At 42.4% G+C, this 22654-nt stretch overlaps 1 protein-coding gene across 1 annotated transcript in view; it reads right to left on the bottom strand.

The window, feature by feature from the left end:
• The window catches only part of LOC147017282 (uncharacterized), a 350244-nt gene that overhangs the window by 193971 nt on the left and 133619 nt on the right, over nt 1-22654 (bottom strand). Inside the window, exons 17-34 of the mRNA XM_085847971.1 lie at nt 22476-22604; nt 20359-20436; nt 19896-20057; nt 19660-19764; nt 19479-19574; nt 19163-19288; nt 18917-19069; nt 18561-18715; nt 10299-10425; nt 9926-10109; nt 9657-9817; nt 9362-9540; nt 9121-9259; nt 4592-4785; nt 3623-3785; nt 3436-3519; nt 2087-2194; nt 1874-1972 (exon numbers count right to left, since the gene is read on the bottom strand). Coding sequence (XP_085704097.1) covers nt 1874-1972; nt 2087-2194; nt 3436-3519; nt 3623-3785; nt 4592-4785; nt 9121-9259; nt 9362-9540; nt 9657-9817; nt 9926-10109; nt 10299-10425; nt 18561-18715; nt 18917-19069; nt 19163-19288; nt 19479-19574; nt 19660-19764; nt 19896-20057; nt 20359-20436; nt 22476-22604 — 2442 coding nt within the window. The remainder of the gene's footprint in view (nt 1-1873; nt 1973-2086; nt 2195-3435; nt 3520-3622; nt 3786-4591; nt 4786-9120; nt 9260-9361; nt 9541-9656; nt 9818-9925; nt 10110-10298; nt 10426-18560; nt 18716-18916; nt 19070-19162; nt 19289-19478; nt 19575-19659; nt 19765-19895; nt 20058-20358; nt 20437-22475; nt 22605-22654) is intronic.

Here is a 22654-nt window from a genome sequence, read left to right as displayed (position 1 = left end):
ACCTACTACAACAATACCCTTACCGTCATATACTACTCGCTCTGGGCATCATGTACACTTCCCAGCTCAATATTTATGAGAGTACATTTTACTTGTTGACCATTTCTCTTTGCTGTGACGTATTTTTACATGGACAGTCAAATTCTCTTATTCTACAACATTGTGTGTTTTGTTTGTACCTTCCATTTGATTAATGCACAAGGAGTGGGAGCACTGCAGCAGTATCATTTTGCCTTTGATTTGATAATATGTATATATGCTTGAGCTCTGGTTGATCGGGGAATTTCCAATATCAGGTGATCCAGCAGAAGGATGAGTGGGTCGGACGGTGATGGTTTGAATAAAAAGAATTGACTCGGATGGAATCCGATTATCTCGGACGTCTTTTCTTCCATGTTAAACACTCTACTATATTGTTTTTATCTTTTAGAGACAAAGGATTGTTTTATCAAAGCATCTTCAAAGTTTGTTTCTTTTTGTATGCAATGTCGGGGCTCGTATAAGTGCAAACAAGCAGAATGTACAAGGGGAGCAGGAGACAAGAGGGGCAGGAGAGGGAAGGACAAAACAGTGGTGAGCAGAGACATGAGATCTGTGGCAGGGTGAGGGATGGGGTGGGGTAAACAAGATGGACACTACAGGGACTTTCAGGTCCTTACACAACAGGGACTTCCAGGAAGGAAAGTTGTCAAATTCACAATCGCCATGACCTCCCTATAGGTTTTCCGTTTAGTGTAAAACAAACAAGGTGACAGTTGAAAGGATTCTGAGCCGATAGGCATCACGGGTCTTGTGATGATCAGTCTCAGCAATCGAGGCAACATGCTGTTGTTTATATACCGCCAAAAATAACAATGTGGCATTCTCTCAAGCTGCACGATTTCACTGCAGAGGTTACGCAGGTCTTTGCTAGTATTTTTGACTATTTTCTCTTAAAATTGTGAGTAGGACAGGTGAATGTGATGGGTTTCTCTGAAGTCATTGATAGCAATCTAAGGGAGCAGAAAGCATTAAATATTCCACTGTTTTGATGGTGGGGGGGGGGGGGAGTGAGGTGGGGGAGGAGGACCTTCGGTGGGGGACGGGGTTGAGGAGTAGTCAGAATTACATGTGCAAGTCAACTCACAGTAAAAATGTAATTGGTAACAGGTGTGTGTGTGTGTGTGTGTGTGTGTGTGTGTGTGTGTGTGTGTGTGTGTGTGTGTGTGTGTGTGTGTGTGTGTGTGTCATTGGTGGTTTTCTCCATATACGGGTTTCAGAAGGTGTAACGGACCCCTCCCAGGTCTTAAAGTATTCACCTTCGTGTGTGCATTGAAGTTGCTAGTGTTGGCAGCGATCTCCATGAGTGAGTGTGTTCCAGGAGAGGGGACAGAGACCTACCAGGTCTGAAAGTATCCCCCTCCATTGTTTGTATGTGTGCATGTGTATATATGTGTTTGTGTCACTATAGGGGTGTGTGGTTATGTGCTAGTTTCCTTTAAAATGGTTGCTTGGTTCTCAAGCCTCAACTTGTCCTACTACAGTGATCATGATTTGATATTTCTGGGAAATTGTCTTTCCTCCTAAATCCTTTTTAACATCATGACAAAGGACACAGTTGCCATATCAGCATGACCAAAGTGATCTGTTGGGTTCCTTTTTCTCCCACACAGCAGCCACAAGTACACACATAGCAGCTCTCAAATATACCACAGCACAATCTTTCAACGAGCACTGGAATTGCATATTATTGTCACAGCACAGCAAAGGAACTGCACAAGGTTACTTTTAACACAGTCGTTAATACGATCCTGAAATCAGGCCAGTGATTACCAGGTGAATTTGCACACCGTGCATCAGGCCCATCAAAATTCAGGTAGAGGTGAACTCTTACCTCCTCATCCTGCAGTCGTTTGAGAGCCTCGCTGATGAACTTGATGTATTGGCTTGTTGTAGTTACCAGCGCTGTGTATCGCGTTCTTAGTGACATGTACTGCGAACGCACGCACACATACCATAATTAAACACGATGTGCTGAATTACAAGCAAAGCTTAAGGAATGTTCACCTACCTTTTCCTCACTTTTCACAACACTGTTAACTTTTACCTCCTGCATTAGTGAGTCGGAGGTCGACAATATTCGTCGACGTTTGATGGGCGAACGTTGGTGCGTGTCCACCATTGCTTTGTAGGTAATGATCTGAAGCTGGTACTCCTGAAAAGAAAAAAAACAGAGTTAAAGTGTATTCAAAGTGAAACTCAAAGTCATCACTGTTAAAAAAGAACTATCATTTTCGAAAACAAAATCCACAAAATTAATTCAAATAGTTCATCAAGAGTGGGTAAGGCTTAATCCAAATGTTCGGAAATCTTCTGGCACTCATTCAACGTGAGCTTAATCTCAATGCAAAGTAATGATTTTTGAAGCAGATTGAAAAAACCCCACAAAGCTGTGGACAATAACATAGTTGGCACTTCATTTACTTTGTCCTTTGTCAAAAGCAGATGTGTTTGATTTAACAACTTAAATACAATAACTAAAGTAGAATAGCACACGTAGAGCACAGTCTTGCTTCATGCATTTATTCTGAACAAAAACACCATTGTTAACTGAACACGCTAATAGTATGGCCTACTGCTATTATGGCCCATATACCCGGATGATCCATGCACCCGATTGTGTTACATAGTTTCTTGGCATTGGTAATGAACATCATAAATTTAATTATTCACTCACATCGGGGGTCAATGATCAGATATATGAAGTTTCAGATTTTTCGGATAAAGATTCCAATTCAACCAATTATGGCTGGAATACGACTTCACCAAAGACGTCTTCGTTATCACCCGATATACCCCATTAGTTGTTGATGACATATGCCAAGTTTCTACTTTTTTAATTTAGCGGTTTCAGAGAAAATGATGTCCAATTTTTTTTTCTTTTAATCCAATATGGCTGCCATACCATGTGACTTATGATGTCATAAATTTAAAACTTCACTCACATTAGGTAATAGAACAGATATATGAAGTTTCAGTTTTTTGGATAAGGATTTCAATTCAACAAATAATGGCTAGAATACCACTTCACTGATGACGTCATCATTATCACCCGACATACCCCAGGGGCAGTTGATGACATGCCAAGTTTCATTTTTTTCATTTAGCCATTTCAGAGAAAATGATGTTCAATTTTTTTTCCTTTAATCCAATACAGCTGCCACAGCATGTGACCTATCAGAGTTAGCAACATCAGAGTTAGCAACAAATTGTTCTCCATGGGGAGTCCCTCCTATGTTTAAAGTTTTGCATCGATTGGCCAAGCAGTTGCAGAGAAAAACATTTTAAAAGCGAAATTATATAGATGAGCACACGCACACGCACGCGCACACGCACACGCACATTGTAACAGTCTCGCATTCCCTTCAGAGTGAGACTAATTAGGTTCCACCAAACCTTTGCAGCTGAAGAATACTGCTCAGAGATCTTCTGGCACTCACTCAACTTCACCTGGTTCTTCTCGATGTCTTTTGCTAGCTTCTGCAGCAACAGAGAGAAAAAAAAATGAAATAAAATGCTCGAGTGATTGATGGCATCACGATATGTAAGAAGGTAAGGAAAAGGTGATTAATGAAAATCACACCTTCTGCTTCTCAAGCTGAGCCTCCAGTGACTGCTTGTCCACAAGCTTAATCGACTGGGCCTCCTCCTGCAGCCTCACGGTTTCATCCAACCACGAGGTTATCACGTCAGAGTTTTCTCGGTACAACTTCAACAAATTGCTCAGCTGCTCCAGCTCTTTGAGCCTGTAACAATCCAGAGTTGATTGTGAGGGAATTTATGGTTATAAAGCAGAAAGCCTTCAGAGTAATTCTTCATCAGAGTAAAAAAAAAATGCACATCTGGTATAACTTTGTCATTCACCATGCATAATGAACATCAGAGGGTGGAGAATGTCAAGCTTTGTAATAATAGTGCAATGTAATAGAACACAAGGACATAAAGAATACATTCTTCAAAACGTTTTTAAACACACGAGTTATAACGAGTACAATTCCTGCTTTTACTCCAACAGGCATGTGGGGTTGATAAAGAAACAAAGGGCATTTGTTTCACCTTTTTCAAAAAGGTTTTCTCCGATTCTTCTGGTTAATCTATGACATTATTCACAAGTACATGGTAGTCAGTTCAGTGAGGGGAAACAAGTCAAGTATCTGTGTGGTACAGCAAGATCTCCATGGTTGAAAAGCGCGACACCGTGATATGCCTGTTGAGTTGTAAACAGAGGGTGTCTGTAAAAGAGTGATAAAAACTGATTCTTGTGGCATTACTTTCAAGACATTGAGTAATGTCAATTCGCCCATTGTTGAAAACAAATGTCACATAACTAATCCTCTTATTTGTTGTCAAAATTTCACGAATTATTATAACACAATGTGGTCTAAGTTGTGTTATTTTGAGCAGCGGAATGATTCAAGGAGGGCGAAAGTGTGGTCTTCATAAACTTAGATATCTGTATTAAATAAAGAACTTCAGATGAGTACATGTTCTAAGACCACAATAAAGACTGACATTTCCATGATGTGGACGTCACTAGGTGGTTGTTCGGTACCTGAAGTCAATGTTGGAAAGGATGTTTCTCCAACGTTCCTGCAGATATTCCGACTTCTCCCGGAGTTTGTCCAGATCCAGGTCATGTTCCCCATATTCCTCCTTCATTTTCTGCTCGAGATGCTGTGCCTCGCTCAGTGCCTCAACCAGGGCAGGAAGCACATCTGCACTTTCATCAGCCTCAGCTCGCCACTCCTGTCATGCAAAGATGTTGTCCAGTGTTAATTCAATCCCCGTGCAACAACTTTGACGATATTGACTTAAAGATATCTCAAAGGATGAAGTGGATGTATTAAGGAGGAGGTGAAGAAATTAAGTGGATCAATATCACAGCTCGTGATCACTCTCGACTGTGAGTGATCTGCTGATCAATACTAAAAACGATGGATGCCAACGAATGTAATTTAAAATAAAAATGAAATTATCAATTTGAGAAAAAAAATGAAATTAAACATATAAAGGTCAGGTCAGGTATGGGAGCATGCACTGGAGCAGTGCGTCGCTGTATCCACTTTTCACCGGTACTCCAGGGTCTTCCGTCTGACCATCCCCCAGGCAGATGCCTGGCCAATCCCTATCTCCTTCAGATGCCAATCAACCTGCTGCAACCGCAAGACACGTGGTTGGCCCATTGGTGTCCTCCACTCACGAGTCTCCCTCGCTGAGAGAATCTGGTGAGCAGGATCAGCGTCAGGAAAACGAGCCACATGTCCATACAGTCGCAGCTGATGCTCACGGACTATGCAGGTAATGAATCTCATTTGAGACTCTCTCAGCAACCGCTCGTTGGACACAAAGTCCAACCAGCGATAGCCAAGGATTCTCCGCAGACACCTGGTTCCAAAGGAATGAAGTCTTCGTCTCAGCTCCCTGGTCAGAGTCCAAGTTTAACATCCGCAGAGCTAGACTGGAAGCACCAAGGAAATGAAGACTCAGACTTTCGTCCTCCTGAACAGGTATCGACAGCGCCACACCCCATGACCCAGTGAATCCATGTCTCCCCAGGCCTGACCCAGATCTGTTGACCTCTGGATCACAGCCAGCAGAGACATGAATATCACTGCCAAGGAAAGTGAATCTCTCTGTGACTTCAACATCCTCAACACAAATAGGTACAGATAAGACAGCAGCAACCAAGATGTCATTGAAAGCCTGGATCTTAGTTTTGAGACAGGAAACCCATAATCCCAGTGGCTCCGACTCCTCATTCAGCACCTCGAGGGCCCCCAAAAGGATAACCAGTCTCCGCAAAGATGACTGCATCATCTGCTAAATAAAGGTCAGAGATCTTGACATTCCCAAATGATGCACCGCAGGCTTGATCTCGCCAACATCATCCCAAAATTCAGTCCATACAAGCGTGGAAAAGTGTGAGGGCCAGTACACACCCCTGACAAACTCCAGCTACAACTGGAAATAAGTCAGAGATGGTATCATCACATCTCACAGCACTTTCAGTACCAGAGTATAGTTCAGACATCAGATTGATCAGTTTAGGTGGCACCCCACGAAGACCAAGAATCCTTCAGAGGGCATCCCAATTCACTGCATCAAATGGTTTGCAGAGATCAACAGAGGCTGCAAGTAGCCCCTGCCAAAACCTTCGTCTGCGTTCGGGCAAGGGCAAGGATAAGGTCAATTGTTGAGCTCTTTGGTGTAAAGCCTATCTACTGTGGGTGCTGGTGCTCAAGCAAATGGTGGCAAACCCGATCAATAATTATCCGAGCAAAGACCTTGCCCGGCACTGAGAGCAACGTCACCCTTCGGTAGTTGTTGCAATCTTGGCGATCACCCTTCCCTTTCCAGAGAGGGACAACAAGGCCACTCTTCCAGTCAGTGGGAATGATGCCTGTGTTCCAGGCAGAGCACAGAACTGCATGCAACGACATGAGTCCAGCATTTACACCAGCCTTGAGAAGTTTCGCATAGATGCCACAGATCCCATGAGCTTTACCCAATTTCAGCAGGTTCACCCCAGCCTGTGTTTCCACAAATGAATGTGGATCACAGTTGATTGGAGTGTCAGCTATAGGGATAGTAAAACACCTTACATCCAACTCAACAGGTGGTGGATCAGCCTGGTACATCGACTGAAACTGGCCCAGTGGGCCTTCACTTCGGTCAAGAGCCCACCACCTTCCGCTCTAACTGCAGTACACCGAGGGATGGGCTTGGAGGAACACAATGCGCGAATCCCCCTGTAAGCAGGACGAGAATCACTTGACCACAGGTGATGCTCCACCTCTTCACAATTTCCTTGCACATAGGCCTCCTTGTCCACCGTCAGCACACGCACTGTTTTACACGTCAATGCCCAGAACAGTTCAGTTCTGCCATTAAGCCCAGCCCTGAGGCTCTGGTCATTGGTATCCAGTGTCCAGACCTGTCAACCCCAAATTATGAAAAAGCGTGAGAATATAAAATGTGTCCAGTGAGGTCATGAAGTGATCGGGAATTGAGGGCGTGAAGTGCCCTAAAAATCTTGGGGGCTCTGGGGGCATGCCCCCCCCCCCAGAAAATGTTTTCTTTCTGGTGTGTCTTCGATGCAATTTCCTGCATTCTAGTGCCAAATTCATCCAGATTTTTTTCAGTCAGAATATAAGTTTTTATGTCATGTTGTTACTGTTTCCTTCACTATATGGACTCAAAGAAATGAACCAACAACATGAGCAAAGAAGACATATATTTTATTTTCATCAACAGATCAATTGCTATACAGGAATTAGAACACTCATCATCCTTGTAATAAAGATGTATTATTTCAGCATATTGATAGTATTTCCCAGTATTTTGTGGGGATTTCACGCGAAAAATTGAACGCCCCAGTAACAAGACATTACATTGGATCAGAATGGTCATCGATAATTGACCAATCATACTCAATCTCTCATGTAGGTTATGCGGAACTACGTGAAGCAATCGGATTTAAGTCGGTATTCAAGGTCATAACATCAGTTAAGCCAGTTCCAATGCAATAATTTTGGAAATATTTTTTATTGCCGAGAGATTGAAAAAACAAGTGTGAGAATTTATCGCATGAACGTGAGAACGTGACTTTAAACAGAAAGTCCTCAGTCTCACGGCAAAAACGTGAGAGTTGACAGGTGTGAATGTCCTATGAGACAAAATTCTTGCTCGCCCTATGGTGATTTCCATGAAATCCACCAGCAATATCAAGGATAGTGGTCTTGAAGGCACTGCACAGCTCTTCAGGATTGCCCAAAGCACCGAGACTCCCCAAATCTCCACTCAACCTGTACGCAAACTCCTCAGCTATGCTCTCATCCTTGAGCTTGCCAACATCCAGCCAAGGCTGGGATTGAATCATTCTCCAGGATTTAAGCTGCAACTTCAGAGTTGCCACAACAGCCTGTGGTCGGTATTGAGGAATTGAGCACTCCGGTAGACCCTGCAGTTCTGGATCATCCTCCAGCGACCATCAACGTCAATCTCCTTTGCCACACCACCAGCGTTGGAATACCAAATCCAGCGATGAGCCTGTGGGTGCTAAAACCATGAACCAGCCACCCAAAGTCAATGACTTCTTGCAAAGTCAAGGAACTTTGTGCTATTCTGGTTCACAGTTCCAGACCCATGGGGATCAATACATGTGTCATAACCATCCCTATTAATTGCATTGGATGCATTGAAATCCCCCACGACTACAAGAGTATCTCACATGGGGCACTGATCAACCACAGCCTCGAGCGTGGCATAGAATGTGTTCTTCACGGTGAGACAACTCGCCTCAGTCGGAGCATCTACAGAGACGAGGGAAAAGACACCTAAGGAGTGACGAATCCTTCATCTCATAATACGCTCGTTGACTGATGTTACCTCAATTATCATTGGAGTCAGCTTATTGGACACAGCTACAGCAACTCCTTGGGTATGGTAACCATCAGAGCGACCAGACCAATAGTAGGTGTAATCACCCGCCATGATCTCGCCGCAATCCGGTCTCCAAACCTCAGAGAGTGCTGTAATACTGATATTGAAAAGTTTGAGGTCAGATGATAACAGAGACAGGTGATCATCCTCTCTTAGGGATAGGACATTCCAGGCACCCACCAAAGGGACCACCTCAGATTAACCCAAGGAGACCGCCGTCTGTTGGATGACACCTCAGCACCACCCCAACACACACGACAGCAATCTGACCCGGGAAAGGTTACTCCGCGGTTTTCCTCCTATCATCAAAGAGTGGGGGCCCCGAAGGCTTTGCCCCAATCCCGTCATCCGGTGAGCTGCTCTGTGGCGGGCAGCTGCACAGGAGGTACTCCCACAATGTGGGTTTTCAGATTTTCTTTGCGTTTTTCTGTTTTGTGGAGTGAAGAGTTTTACGGTGGCCGGAGTGCAAATCCTGCCACCAACCTCCTAAAAAAAAGTAACCCAACTGTGGGAAGTCGTCCGCAGACACAGTTGGGCACTAGATATGGATACCGTTGGCTCACAAGGAGCTCCTCCGCCCTTTGTTTTCTCCATAAAGTCTTTTTTTCTTCTTCTATATGTCCTAAATAAAGGATATACCTGCAATTGGCTCCTGTAATTTTTGGTGGCAGCATTGTCTGCAGGGATGGTCTCATCTTGGCACAAACGTAATTCCAGGGCTTTGACCAGACTCTCTGTTTCCTGCACCCTTTCGACCACCACATGCACCTTCTGCAACCTGTTGGGATAAACATTGTTTGGACAGTAAGGCATTCAGAAAAGCAAGGCTCTCTTCAAGACCTATTAGCAGTTGGAATATTAATTGGGATGGTTTATCCACCTGTTAAGTAGGACAGAGCAGAGGGATTCCAGTCGTACAAGTTTTTCATGGCAAGAGTCGTACTCCGAGCGAAGCGCTGGAAGGCTTTGCAATGAGGTAGCATTTGTAAGCATTTCCTTGTACTCCTTTGTCATTCCCTCTAATTGTGCAGCCATGTTTGACAATTCCTCATTCGTTTTCTGTCCAAAATGAAGAAAGATTGCACCCCCAGTCAGCACCACCTTGCACCCACAATTTTCCAACCATAAAATGAAAATTAATTTGTACATGATGAAACTAAAGGAGCGAGCTGTACCTCTTGTTCTTGAAGACGCTGCTTACTGTCTGCACTCGGATTGCTGTGCGACAATGGAGTTCGTGCCCGTCGTAGCACACGCTCTTCCAGCCCATCAAGGTTCAATTTCAGGCTATGTAAACGTGTGATAAGGCCTCCACAAGTCGACTCGCCCACCTCTTCTGCAGCAAAGAGTACAAGATGTTTAAGTTATGGCACATCCTAATCATAAAATCAATATCCGAGGTTTACATGAAACCAGAGACACATCCTGTATCAAGCTAACCCACCATCCTTGATAGCTGCAAGCAGCGTCTCCATGTGCCTTTGAGAAGCCTCAAATCTCTCCTCCAGCTTGGATTTCTCGGCTGGTGAGAACAGATGCGACTCCTTGCTGTCCTCCAAAAAATCCTGGTGATGGCATTGCAGGCTCCTCATGGAACCTTCATATTCTTCCTTTGGTAAGCCCTTCAGCTGTTACGGCAGGACTGCAAGCAATCAGGAAAGAAGACTTCTATCTTATTTAGACTCATTAAAATTTGTCTAGTGGCCTCTTCTATCTAATCATGGCTTCTTCCTTTATTCAGTCAGGGTCTTCAGTGGTGCACACTTTTCTTCCGAGTAATGTTCTGGAGGTATAGGCATGCCATGAGTCTAACTCACCGTGTGCACTGTCCACGACTGGATCATTTCGATGTTCTTGAGCAGGTAGAGATAAGATAAAAGGCACTTCATATTGATGTGCTGCTGGTGCCAGAGCGCCATTGCATTCTGATACATCTGCTCAATCCTGCATGTAGCAGACCCATTGGCAATTGAATGCAAGTTATTAAAAAGTGGTTTAAACAATTTCTTTCATCCAAATATTTCATCCATATACATCTTAACACAATGCTGTTCTGTTAATTGTTTTGAAACCCTGCTCATCATTAACATCATTTTTTTATTTTAGACAAGATGAAGGGTCAATGAATGCAAAAAGACAGAGGGTAAAGAAGCAAGGAACCGACAGTTGTGCAGTGAGGCTATATTAGCAGTCAAAACAGCAGTACGACACAATAAACAAGGAAATTAACCACCAGAAAAAGGAAGAGAGGAGGTTGGGATTAGCTTATGTAAGGATGATTAATTTATAATGACAGCATATCCAATATCATCTATACTTTCACAACTTTAGTTATGAAATATATATAAAGTTGTTATTTTGTTCAGGAATTGAAAAATGTTTTCGTCTTTCATTATCTTTTGTCTTTCATTATACAACCTTGTTCTTCCCTCCAAGGCATCAAGATAGCAATTCAACACCATCTCAGGTCATCCCCCATCTACAACCATTTTTTTTTTTTGTATACCTTGGTCGAGGCTCGTATGAGAGCTAACACACAACTCACAGTAAGGAGGCATGAGACAAGAGGGGCGGGAGTGGAAGGGACAAAACAGTGGGGAACAGACACACTAGGTGAACTGTGGAAGGGAGAGGGATGGGGATGGGACGGGGAACATGGCAAAGAGAAGATGGACATTTCAGGGACTTTCAGGAAGGAAAGTAGGAGAAATGAAGGAAGTGGGCTTGGGTGGATTATCGGGGGTAGAAAAGATCGAGGATTTGGATGGGGGAAGATAAGAGGTGGTGGTGAACAGCTGTTTTGAAAGCCTGGAGGGAAGAATGGGAAAGAATAGAGTGAGGAAGTTTATTCCAAAGGCGGGGAAAAAGAGGAATGAAAGAGTGAAGATGAGCAGTGATTCGTGATTTTGGTAGTTTTACCAGAAGGGGGTTGTTGGCGGACCTTGAGCGCCCTGTGGAAATGTGGTGGGGACAAATCACAGAGAGAGCAGGGGGGCAAGGCTGGAGAGGAGTCGGTAGAAGACAGAAAGACCACCGACCAACCTGCGGTGATTGAGTGAGAGGCCCAAAGACTCAGCTTCATTGCGGGAGATGCCGATGATCTTAAATGCCCTGGTTTCGACAGCGTGAAGCCGAGAAAGGTGGGAGGCAGGAGCACCAGCCCAGAGGGGAGAGCAGTACTCCATCAGGCTACGGACAAAAGCTTTGTAAGTGGTCAGGAGCTCAAGAGGGCCGAGGAAGGACTTAGCACGACGGAGGATTCCCAGTCGGCGACTGGCTTTTGAGGCGAGGTTGGAAATGTGACTTTCCCAGGAAAGGTCATGGCAGATAGTGAGACCTAGAAGCTTGAAAGAAAAGACTTCTTCCAGAGGATTGTTGAGAAAATGGTTGGCAGGGTTTTGTAAACGGTCCTTTCGAAGAGACATAGTGAGAGTGTGAGATTTGTCTGGATTGAAAGACATGTTCCACGTGTTGGACCAGTTTGTGATTTTATCCAGATCTGCAGTGAGTGAAGAAGCTGCTGCTTGCCGGTCTGAGGGATGACAGATGGTACGGCAGAGGGTGGAGTCGTCGGCAAAGAGAAATAGAGGATTTTCCAGAGAGTCCGAGAGATCATTGATGAAAACCAGAAAAAGAACAGGGCCCAGAACGCTACCTTGAGGAACTCCAGCCTGCACAGGAAGAGGGGATGAAAGAACTCCATTTAGGGCCACACGTTGACTGCGACAGGAGAGGAAGTCTGCGAGCCATGAGTGGAGATGGCCTTGAATACCATGGGAAGAGAGTTTGGTGAGTAGGGCAGGGTGCCAGACTGTGTCAAAAGCATGTGATATGTCCAGGGATACGGCTCGGATTTCCTGTCTGGCATTGAGGACCTCCATCCATTGATGGGAGAGCAGAAGCAGCATATCCAGGGTAGAGTGACCTGGTCTGAAACCAAATTGATAATTGGAAATCAAGCCATTGGAGAAGAGGAAGGATTTCATATCTGAGGCGATGATGGATTCCATCACCTTGCTGATGATTGGGAGAAGGCTGATTGGTCTGTAGTTATAGGGATCTGTTTTTGCAACTTTTTTATGCAGGGCAGTGATGTTAGCAGATTTCCAAGCAGATGGCAGATGACCTTGGGCAAATGAGAGGGTGAATAGAACAGAGAGAGGGTGAGCAAGAGCAGAAGAGCAGGCTTGGAGGACACGTGGGCTGATGCCGTCTGGACCGGTTGCAGAATCTGACTCGAGGTTTGAAAGCAAGCTCTCCACCTTGTCAGGAGAAAAGGATACAGAGTCCAGGGACAGTTGGGTGCGACTGGGTAAAGTGGGTAGAGATAGTGATGGGTTTAGGACACAAGATTTAGCTGCAAACACCGAGTTTAGACATTCAGCTTTATCACGTGTGGAATCAGCAGTGCGGCCATTTGAGGTAAGGGAGGGGATGGAGGGGGAACATACACCAGAAACAGATTTGATTAAACGCCACCAGGATTTTGAGGAGGGAGAGAGGTTTGAGAGTTCAGACTTGAGATGAGAAAGATGTTGTTTTCTGGCTCTCCTGAGGGTAGATACACACTTGTTCCGAGCTTTGTGGAAAGAACTGAGATTACCCTCAGTTGAGTTTGCTTTCCATGAGGCAAAGGCAAGTTGTTTCAGGACAACTGCCTCGCCACAAGCTTCAGTAAACCAAGGGCGGGAGGAAGGGTAAGACAACTGAACACGAGAGGGGATAAATCTGTGCATGAGGGAGAGCAAGTTTCTTTGAAAGAATTCCCAGGATGAGTTGATGTTTGAGAAAGTAGTGATAGGAGACCAGTCTGTAAGTTTGATGGCTGCTCGGAGACCCTGCCAGTCGGCTTGAGTGAAATGCCAGACTCGACGGCGGTGAGGTGGTTCTCTGATAACAGCCAGAGAGATGTCCACTTTAACAAGGACGTGGTCAGAAGAACCAATTGGAGCGAAGGAAGAGCAGCAGATATTGTCAGGGAAATTTGTCAAAATCAGATCCAGAAGAGATGGAGTACCATTGGTTGAGATCCGGGTCGGGAAGTTGACCGATTGAGTCAGTCCCAATGAGTCGCAGAAAGCTTTTGCTGAGGTGCCATGGCAGGTGAGAGAGGTACCCACACCTAGCCAACTGGCGTGATGACAATTGAAGTCACCACATAAGAGGAAGAGAGAGTTTGGATGAGAAGATAGAAGATGGTCCATGTTTTCGGATAGTGAGATGTAGATGGAGTCATCGCTGTTCGGTGGACGGTACAGTACACATATAAACATGAGGTGGGAGTGGAGGGGAAGCCGAAGCCAGAGGTATTCCTGGGGGTGTGGGGGAGTGAGAGCAGTGCATGGAGCGTGAGGAATAGAGTCTTTGATGAAGAGAGCAACACCTCCACCAGGACGAGGCTCAGGTCTGTCATACCGTAAGAGGGAGTAGCCAGGGAGAGATACTTGGGAGTCAGACACGTCTTGGGAGAGGAAAGTTTCTGTTAGGCAGATAATGTCTGGTTTGTCAGTGGCAACCTGTATGGAAAGATCTGAAAGGTTTGAGCGAAGGCCCCGGATATTTGAGGTCCACACTTTTAATGAAGAGGTAGGGGAGGAGACTTTGGGTGCAGGAGGTGGAGGGGGAGGGGGAGGGTAGGACAAGGGACGAGGGGGGCAGGTAAGGAGGGTTGCTGAAGGAGTGTGGGGTATTGCAGAACAGCGAGGGGAGGGGGCCGAATGAGGAGAAAAGGCTCTGTGGTGCTGGGGGAGAGGGGGACAAGAGACAAGGAAGAAGGCAGTTGAGGATTTGAGGAGGTGGAGTGAAGAGATGGAGGTAAGAGGGCAGTGGAGGGAGGCAGGTTGGTGGATGAGAGGGGGCAACTTTGAGAAGGAAGAGTGAGGGGGATGAAAGGTGGGAGAAAGGTGAGGGGGGGATTTTTGAGAGAGGTGAGAGGGAGGCTTGGAGGGAGAAGAGTGGGATGGTTGCTTTGAGAGTGAGAGTGAGGGGTGAGGGGGGTGAGTTGGCACTGAATTTGGAAAAAAAGAATGGTTGATGGAAAGCGAGCATCCATGGCAAACTGTGGTTTTTAAAAGTTTGAGGTCAGTGATGCGATTTAACACAATTCTTGATGGGTGCAATGAAGGCGAATTCAGAGCATGGAGAGAAGAAGCGCTGTAATAGTTGGATTTTTTAGGCAAGGAATGAAGGAGAGCTCGAAATAAGAGCAGTCTGTTAAAATAGCAGAAGAGTGGTGCATTGTGAAACAGTAAAGAGTACCACATGTGTGAGAGAGGAAGATGAAGCATTATAAGATCGTTTTTGTTGTTAAAAATAATGTATGAGAGAGTTCAACAGATTAGGTCATGGAAGTGTTAAAAAAAAAAAAAAAAAAAAAAAAAAAAAATCGAGGAAGAAGACGAGGAGGAAGTTAAGAGGAAGAAGAAGAAGCAGAATCGGGAGAAGGGGAGAAGGTGAGCGTGTTGTTGTTGTTGTTGGGTGTATATATATACATATATATATATATAATATATATATAAATATAAATATAAAATATATATATATATATATATATATATAATATATATAAATATAAATATATATAAATATAAATATAAATATATATAATATATATAAATATAAATATAAAATATATATAAATATATTCTACCCCAATACCCAACCCACACCCAGACCTCTTTCCAAATTTACAGTTTTCCTTCCACTTCTGTGATTGAGAGTTTGTGGCTGCATCTATCTTGTTTAGTCCCCACCTACATACTCCCCATGCCCTCAGTGTTCCCCAGATCCCATATTTCCCATGCATCTCTTATTTCTCCAAGTCTCCCTATATTTTGTCTCTCACACCTGCTGTTCCCCCCCCCCCCCCCCCAATCTTCCTGCACTGCTATTTTTGTTCTGTTAGGTCCTGATCCATTCTGTGTTCTAGTTCTTCCAACACCTGTTTGATTAAAACAATAAACACACCTGGAATCAAGAAATAAACAAAAATGATACATCCATGGTTTGAGACATATGAGGCACCTCCCTACAATGGAGTAATGGGATTTATAATAATAAAAAATCTTAAATCCATAGTAACAGCCTGACACAGGAAATATAGAGCACTTTAAAAAAAAATCTTGATATCTTCCCTTTCCTAAAAAAAAACCTCTCTGAAAACGAGTCTATTTTAAGGTGGAAGTTTCAGACCAAAGAAGAAAAAGACAAGTACAGGTACATTCAAAGTACACTGCCCCATGACAAATAAATAAATAACAAATCCTCCAGCGCGCAACATTGTGGGAGCACCTTCGGTGCCCGGTGATACCGCCATGCAGCAAATGGAGACGGAATTTGGAGGGAGCGGTGTACAATAATTGATCGATTAATTGCATAATTAAAATAAATACATAATAATCGTACAATAATGAGATATCGCCAAGACAAACAAGAAAACAAACAAACGGAGTAAAAACTCAGTACTCCCTTCCTTCACAGCCCAACTATGATGTCATGCATCACCTGGATATGGAATTGGGAAGGAGCGGAGTACAATATTACAACCAAGAAAGACAGATGCAAAAGAAGTCAGGAAAGCGATCACTTTTGTTTTACAACAAACGAGTGCATTACTGTTCTCGGAAATGAAATAAAATAAAATTATATCACAGACTGATTCTACAATAATTAATTAAAACATTGTCAACAACAATATGTGCTTAGACTTATTTAAAAAAAAAACATTTTCCTTCACAAGATAGTTTATTTATATATGTATATATATGTATATATATATATATATATATATACATATATATATATATATATATATATATATATATATATATATATATATATATATATATATATATATATATATATATATATATATATACATATATATATATATATATATATATATATATATATATATATATATATATATATATATATATATATATATATATATATACATATATATACATATATATATATATATATATATATATACATATATATATATATATATATATATATATATATATATATATATACATATATATACATATATATATATATATATATATATATATACATATATATATATATATATATATATATATATATATATATATATATATATATATATATATATATATATATATATATATATATATATATATATATATATATATATATATATATATATATATATATATATATATATATATATATATATATATATATATATATATATATATATATATATATATACATATATATATATATATATATATACATATATATATATACACACATATATTTGTAAATATAAAAGTATATAAGAAAAGTCAAATGTTTGCTGTATTGGCAAAAATGAAACAAAATCCTTCAGTAAGTTGTTCCAACAAAAAATTGCAATGAATGAAAAAAGAAAATTGCAATCATCATAATGAAGTCTTATCAGATTGTGCAACAAATAATCATCTCATAAAAACAATAAATGGAGCCACAAAACATTTACTGGAGCATATTCAAAAGTTTCAAATATTCGAGAAGATGTTAAAAAAAAAAAATGCAATTTAAGTAAAAGACCCCCCCCCCCCACCACCTCCACATCCAAAAATAAACAAAGAAAACTGAAGCAGACAGGTTAACAAGAGTGGGAAAACTCGACTCTGGTGCACATGTATTTATAGATGCAATCAGATTATAAACCTCAAATAAATGACGCATTTGATCAAATTTTTATTTCAAATTTGTATGTCCCCAAGAGGGCGCACTGCACCCAGAAACAATCGAATATGTGCAGAGTGGATAAAATGATTTCCTCATCAAACTCTTATGGACAAAAATGCATGAACAAACAGCCCTGCATTAGCACAATGCATTAGCTATTAACCTAACCGGAACAGACACCATGCCTTTGATTATGACCAAAAGGGAGGGAATAAATAACGAAAGCTCCTTTGCTGGAATGGTGCCAATCTGGAAGCTCGCCGGAACAACAAGTCACGATTTGAGTGACAAAATGGACATTTTATGTTTGTAGAAGATGTGACATCACGGAAGAGAACCATCGGTACCGATATAACATCATCCTCATGATTACAAATTATGCTTACTCTTGGTCAGGAATTTTGATGTGGGATTAAACAAAAAATGTCATTTGGCATCATTCATGCTGTTACCAGATTGTACAAGAGTTACAATTTATGTTATTGCAATATATGGGAGTTCCAGTTTTGTGCAACGGATCCGAACAAAGTGGATTGGAGTGAGGTAAAAAAAGAAAAAAAAAAAAAAGAAGATTTGAGTGTAACAAAGTGGAATAAGTGGAGTAAAGTTGCTTTGAGCTCATCAAAATATTATATTAGTGATACAGGGACGATAATCTTGCTCTTGGAAGTACATTATGCTGCGTTTCTTTAAAAAAATAATTGACAATCAGTGCTTTGGCTCTTTGTTAATCTCACAAGGAGCTACTTTGTTAATACGTCAAGTAATTTGGAGCTACTTTGAATGCAGCCATGACTTTAGCAAAAATAGTGTGAAGAATTTTAACCTACTGACTTGACCATGGGAGTACAAATTACTAGGTAATCGACTTCATGCCTCAAAACTTTGTGAAACATTCCAGGTACTAATTGCAATTGTACAATTTGATGGTTTTTCAAACCCCTCAATTTCTTGATGGTGTGAACAACTTGTGGAGAAAATTAAATAATTTACAATGTCTGCACAGACATTATTCAGGAACAATGACACATCCCAACTCCATTTATTCCCTTTGGAAAAAATTCATGAAGCACTGCACCATCTACGAATGAATGTCTGTTTATATCACACTTTTGGAATCACGATAAGAAAGCTTTACTGCCTTCACGATCTTACATGCAACTCGTTTTGAGTGAAACCAATGTTGCAATCATGAATTCAATACAAATAAACAGAGTGTAGTGCATTTGATGTGTTATATAATAAATTGATCAAGATTAAGACTCACATTCAAATCCGATGATCGGTTTCAAACGTTTCATCACAGGAGCCAAATTACAAAATACTCCTCCAATGAAAGAATGGACAAGGAGCCTAACCTGCTGACAATTTCGGTGGCGTCAGGATTGGGTGGGGGAACCAGGAAGCAGACAGATGGAACGGTCGCGATGTTTCCTGCTGAGCTGATTACTCTCCACTTGCTGCGTTGGGCATTTTCCTCCAGTACACACTCATCGTTCTTGTGGATAGAGATCTGTGAGGGAAGATTGTGGTCGAGTTACGACTCAAAAAATGATGAATGACAAAATAAACAAATAGCAAACCTACTGCTTCATTTACATCAAATTCACTGTATTGATGGACATTTTAGCAATCTTGGGTGCAATGGGCTTCATCTTGTCAATAATAAGAATGAATATTGAGAATACATGGAGAGAAAGAGGTGGTAATTCACCTCGATCTGCTTGTAGTCACACAGTGCACGCACTGGAAGAGCATATGGCAGATGAGCAGCAGGTGAGCGTGGCTTCAGCTGGACAATGGAACGCGCTCGGCCCACCAGCCCCGCAACCGTCGGCTTGAGATCCAGGAGTTGCTCCTTCTCATCCTGTACATCCAACAATCTTTAGCTTAAAAAAGTGCACTACACTGCATGACATCATGCTCCACACACCGTGGCCAGCCCAACTGGTGTACGTACCATGGAGTCCTGGAGAAGGTCCTCCACCTTTGTCAGGCTGGTAGATTTATCACAAGAGTATTTCCTTGTGATAATGTCTGTGAGCGACTTCAGGAACTGTTCTAGCTCTCGTGCCTCTGTGAAGAACTTGTGGGAACAAAACCAAAATTGCATACTGTATTTAGTGACATTGAAGCACTGTAGACATATTTAATTTGTTCCAGTGTACAATTCCAGTGTTGAAGGAGGCAGTGTACAATGTTGATTTGTTCGATTTGTTCTTGCCTTATCATCTTGATCTAAGTCACAATAAGCAAATGGACTGAACAGTATTTACCTGAAAGTGATTGGCATTTTCCTTCAGATGCATTTCCACGCAGTTGCAAATCTGCAGAATCCAGTTCCACTGGGACTTAATGGCAGCCAAGTATGCCTGTGGATTGATTGAGAGGGTAAGTAGGGGATCTTACTAATTCTCTTTTCAGGTATGTGATATGCCAGTAAATCATCTTCCTCACCTCAATGGTTTGCTTCGCAGGGTGATTAGTTAGAAGCATGCGTTCACCAGCATCTCGCAGGTCATTCAGATCTAGTTCTTTCTGCTCCAAGTCTTTTAGGAACATCTATGAAAAGTAAGAATGAAATAAACTTTTCTGCTGACTGAAGAAAAATTTTATCCTGGAACAAAAAGCAAAGGAAGCCCTTTAGGTTGAACTTATATGTTCGAATGGAGATCCTCATCCTGAAAGCTCACCTCATGGTACTCCTGCTTGGTTCCCAGATCTGTGTTGCGCTCACCCCAGTCATACGAGATCTCCTCTTCTTCTTTTTCATTGAGCCACATCAGTTCACGTGTTGCACGTGCCACAAATGCATGCAGGTTCTCAAGGTGCTTCAGGCGACCCCTGCTGCTATTCTGCAGCCGGGTTGAGCAGGTGGAATAGGTGATGGTTATGAGAGGAGTTGGGTGCTTCATAGATCAGCAAAAGGGGTTGTGCATGTTCTGCTTTCAATATATCCATGTGGATTAATCAAATCGCAATAACAGGAACGGTCTTTCTGATGAATTTTGCTGAGATAATAAAAAAGAAATTTATTCATATTTATTATTTTTATCTTCTTTGCAGTTCTTGACTGTTCCCCTAAATAAAACTATTACTGCATTTTGCTTTTTTCAATCCCTCAGTAATCGATCAATGAGTTCTTCCTGTACTCACCAGCAGGCGTGTGTACAGTAAGTCAAGGCGTCCCAGGCTGTCAGCATACGTTCCTTGATTAGACGAAGAAACCTTTGTCTGTAAAATAGACATTAACGTAGAAATAGCTCAAAGATGAGATAGATTCTGAAGATAGCATTATGGTTGTAAAAACCATGGTGGAAAAAAGGGGACCATCATAGAACATTCCCCTTGACATGAACCGATAAAGAGTAAATAATCTCGAAATATGTTCAGAAGAAAGCGAGACATCATGATTTTTCTTCTCCTTCTCGATACTATCAGATGAAAAGCTACTGTGAAAGTTGCAGGAGCGGCCTATTTCCTCAATAAATTTGCCGAATACCCATCCAAAGAACAATCTTTTGGGAATGTCAATGAGCAAATGTAGACAAGAGAACCAGCTAAACATGTCTTTCAAAAATACTTCTGATGCATTGATACACCACCCCCACCCCCGCCACCCCACCAACCCCATGCTTCCCCTCACCCACTCTTCCTCCCTACTCCCACTAGAAAAACAAAAAGATTGGAAGATAGTCACATTCAACATCACCCATAAATCACACCAAAACTAGGCCAGTAAGGCCGAAGTCACATTTGCTCTACGGCGAGGATACGGCGGCCGTACGCCCTCTGAATTGACAGAAACGTGCGGCGGCCGCAGAGTTTCTGCGGTGGCCTTAGGGTGGCCCTACGCCATTTGGCTATATTTTACAGGCCGTAGGGGTCGCCGTGGAATTATAACTTTTTTCATTTCTACGTTGGCCATAGCAATTCGACATGCCGTAGTTGTGACGTAGTTGTGTTCCACATCGACCGTACGTAGGGCGTAGGGTGGGCTTGCGTTATTCGTGCGGCTGCCGTAGTCTCTTATCAATGAAAAATGAATTTTGCCCAAAAAACCGAATACATTTTAAAAAACCGAACACAACGAAGTGTTCATGTTTGTTCACGTGTCTCCCCCACCTGTTCGACCCGCATCTTCGCGCTGTGTTCATCCAGTTCGTCGGTGGAAGTCCTCGTGAAAGCATCTCTTGTGTGTCGATCGCTACTTTACCTCGTGTTTTCACCTTGATTTGTGGGGTTTTTTTTTAACTCATCTTGTGTTTTAATTAATAACAAAAAAGCAATCCGATCACGTGATGTGACGGACTGTCGGGCAAGGATTTAATTTCACAGAAAAACTGGTTGTAATTTGGAATATCCATGATTACCTCAGCCTGATGCATTTGATGAAAGTGATTGTGGTTCTGGGGGCATCATGTTTGATGAGCTGCCCTGGGGGCAGCGCTCGCAGAGTGCGTGAGCGATCGGAACCCAGGCCGGAGCTCGAGCCTGTGTGGACCTTTGGATGTGGTGATTGTAGCAGTTTACATACAATACACCGCCACCGAAGGTCATTTACTCATCTTACTTTACCTTAAACATGGGGAATTTCAGTTGAAAGTGTCTTGAAAGTGGGTTTCTTGGGGTCCAGGAACAGATTAATTCACTCCATTATTTCTTATTGGGAAAATAGTTTGGGAATCGAACTTTTTGCAATCCGAACAACCTCCTGAAACTAATTCAATTCGGATTCTGGGGGCACCACATACTGGTATATTCCGAACTGTTATATTTTTATTTCAGTAAAAAAAGAACTGGTATATATACCCACTCGTTACCGTCCGTCTGGCCGCACGTTTGCCTTAGGGCCCCCCTGCGGTCGCCTTGAGGGCACCTTGAGGCTACCTTGAAAATTCTATGGCCGCCGCAGGGACGCCCTAAGGTGACCGTGCGACATCAAATCAAAGACCGTACAGCACCCCCATGATTTCGGTCTCCACAATTTCTAAATACGCCATGCGGCTACCCGAAAAATAAAAACATATGTGACTGCTACATTGTGTGACCGTGGAAATACTGCAGCCGCCGTATAATTGCTATAGGCCGTAGATTTTGGAGACCCCACGCCGCCGTGGCAAATGTGACTTAGGCCTAAGCGATGAAAACATTGTCAGGGAGCATCATTAAAGACACCCAAATTATTTGGGGTTTAAATCGTGAAAATAAAAAGCTGTAGCTCAAGGGACATACACACATGCACAACTATCATTATAAGATGGATTTCTTACCTGCTGTGTCCTCAAATTCTCCAACTTGTGTCGGAATGATTCCACCTCGCGGAGGAGGCTTCGTTGACTCTGTAAGCTGAATTCAACTCCTGCGAGATCAGTTCCCCATTCAATTTTCTCCAGCTCTGCCTGCACAAACCGACAAGAGTGTACATACTTGTGAAATGTTAGGTTTACAG

Source organism: Eptatretus burgeri, chromosome 11, assembly GCF_056783735.1.
Source record: "Eptatretus burgeri isolate ZD-2024b chromosome 11, Ebu_testis_v1, whole genome shotgun sequence".
Classification (NCBI taxonomy): domain Eukaryota; kingdom Metazoa; phylum Chordata; class Myxini; order Myxiniformes; family Myxinidae; genus Eptatretus; species Eptatretus burgeri.
This window is presented reverse-complemented; position numbering and strand designations above follow the sequence as displayed.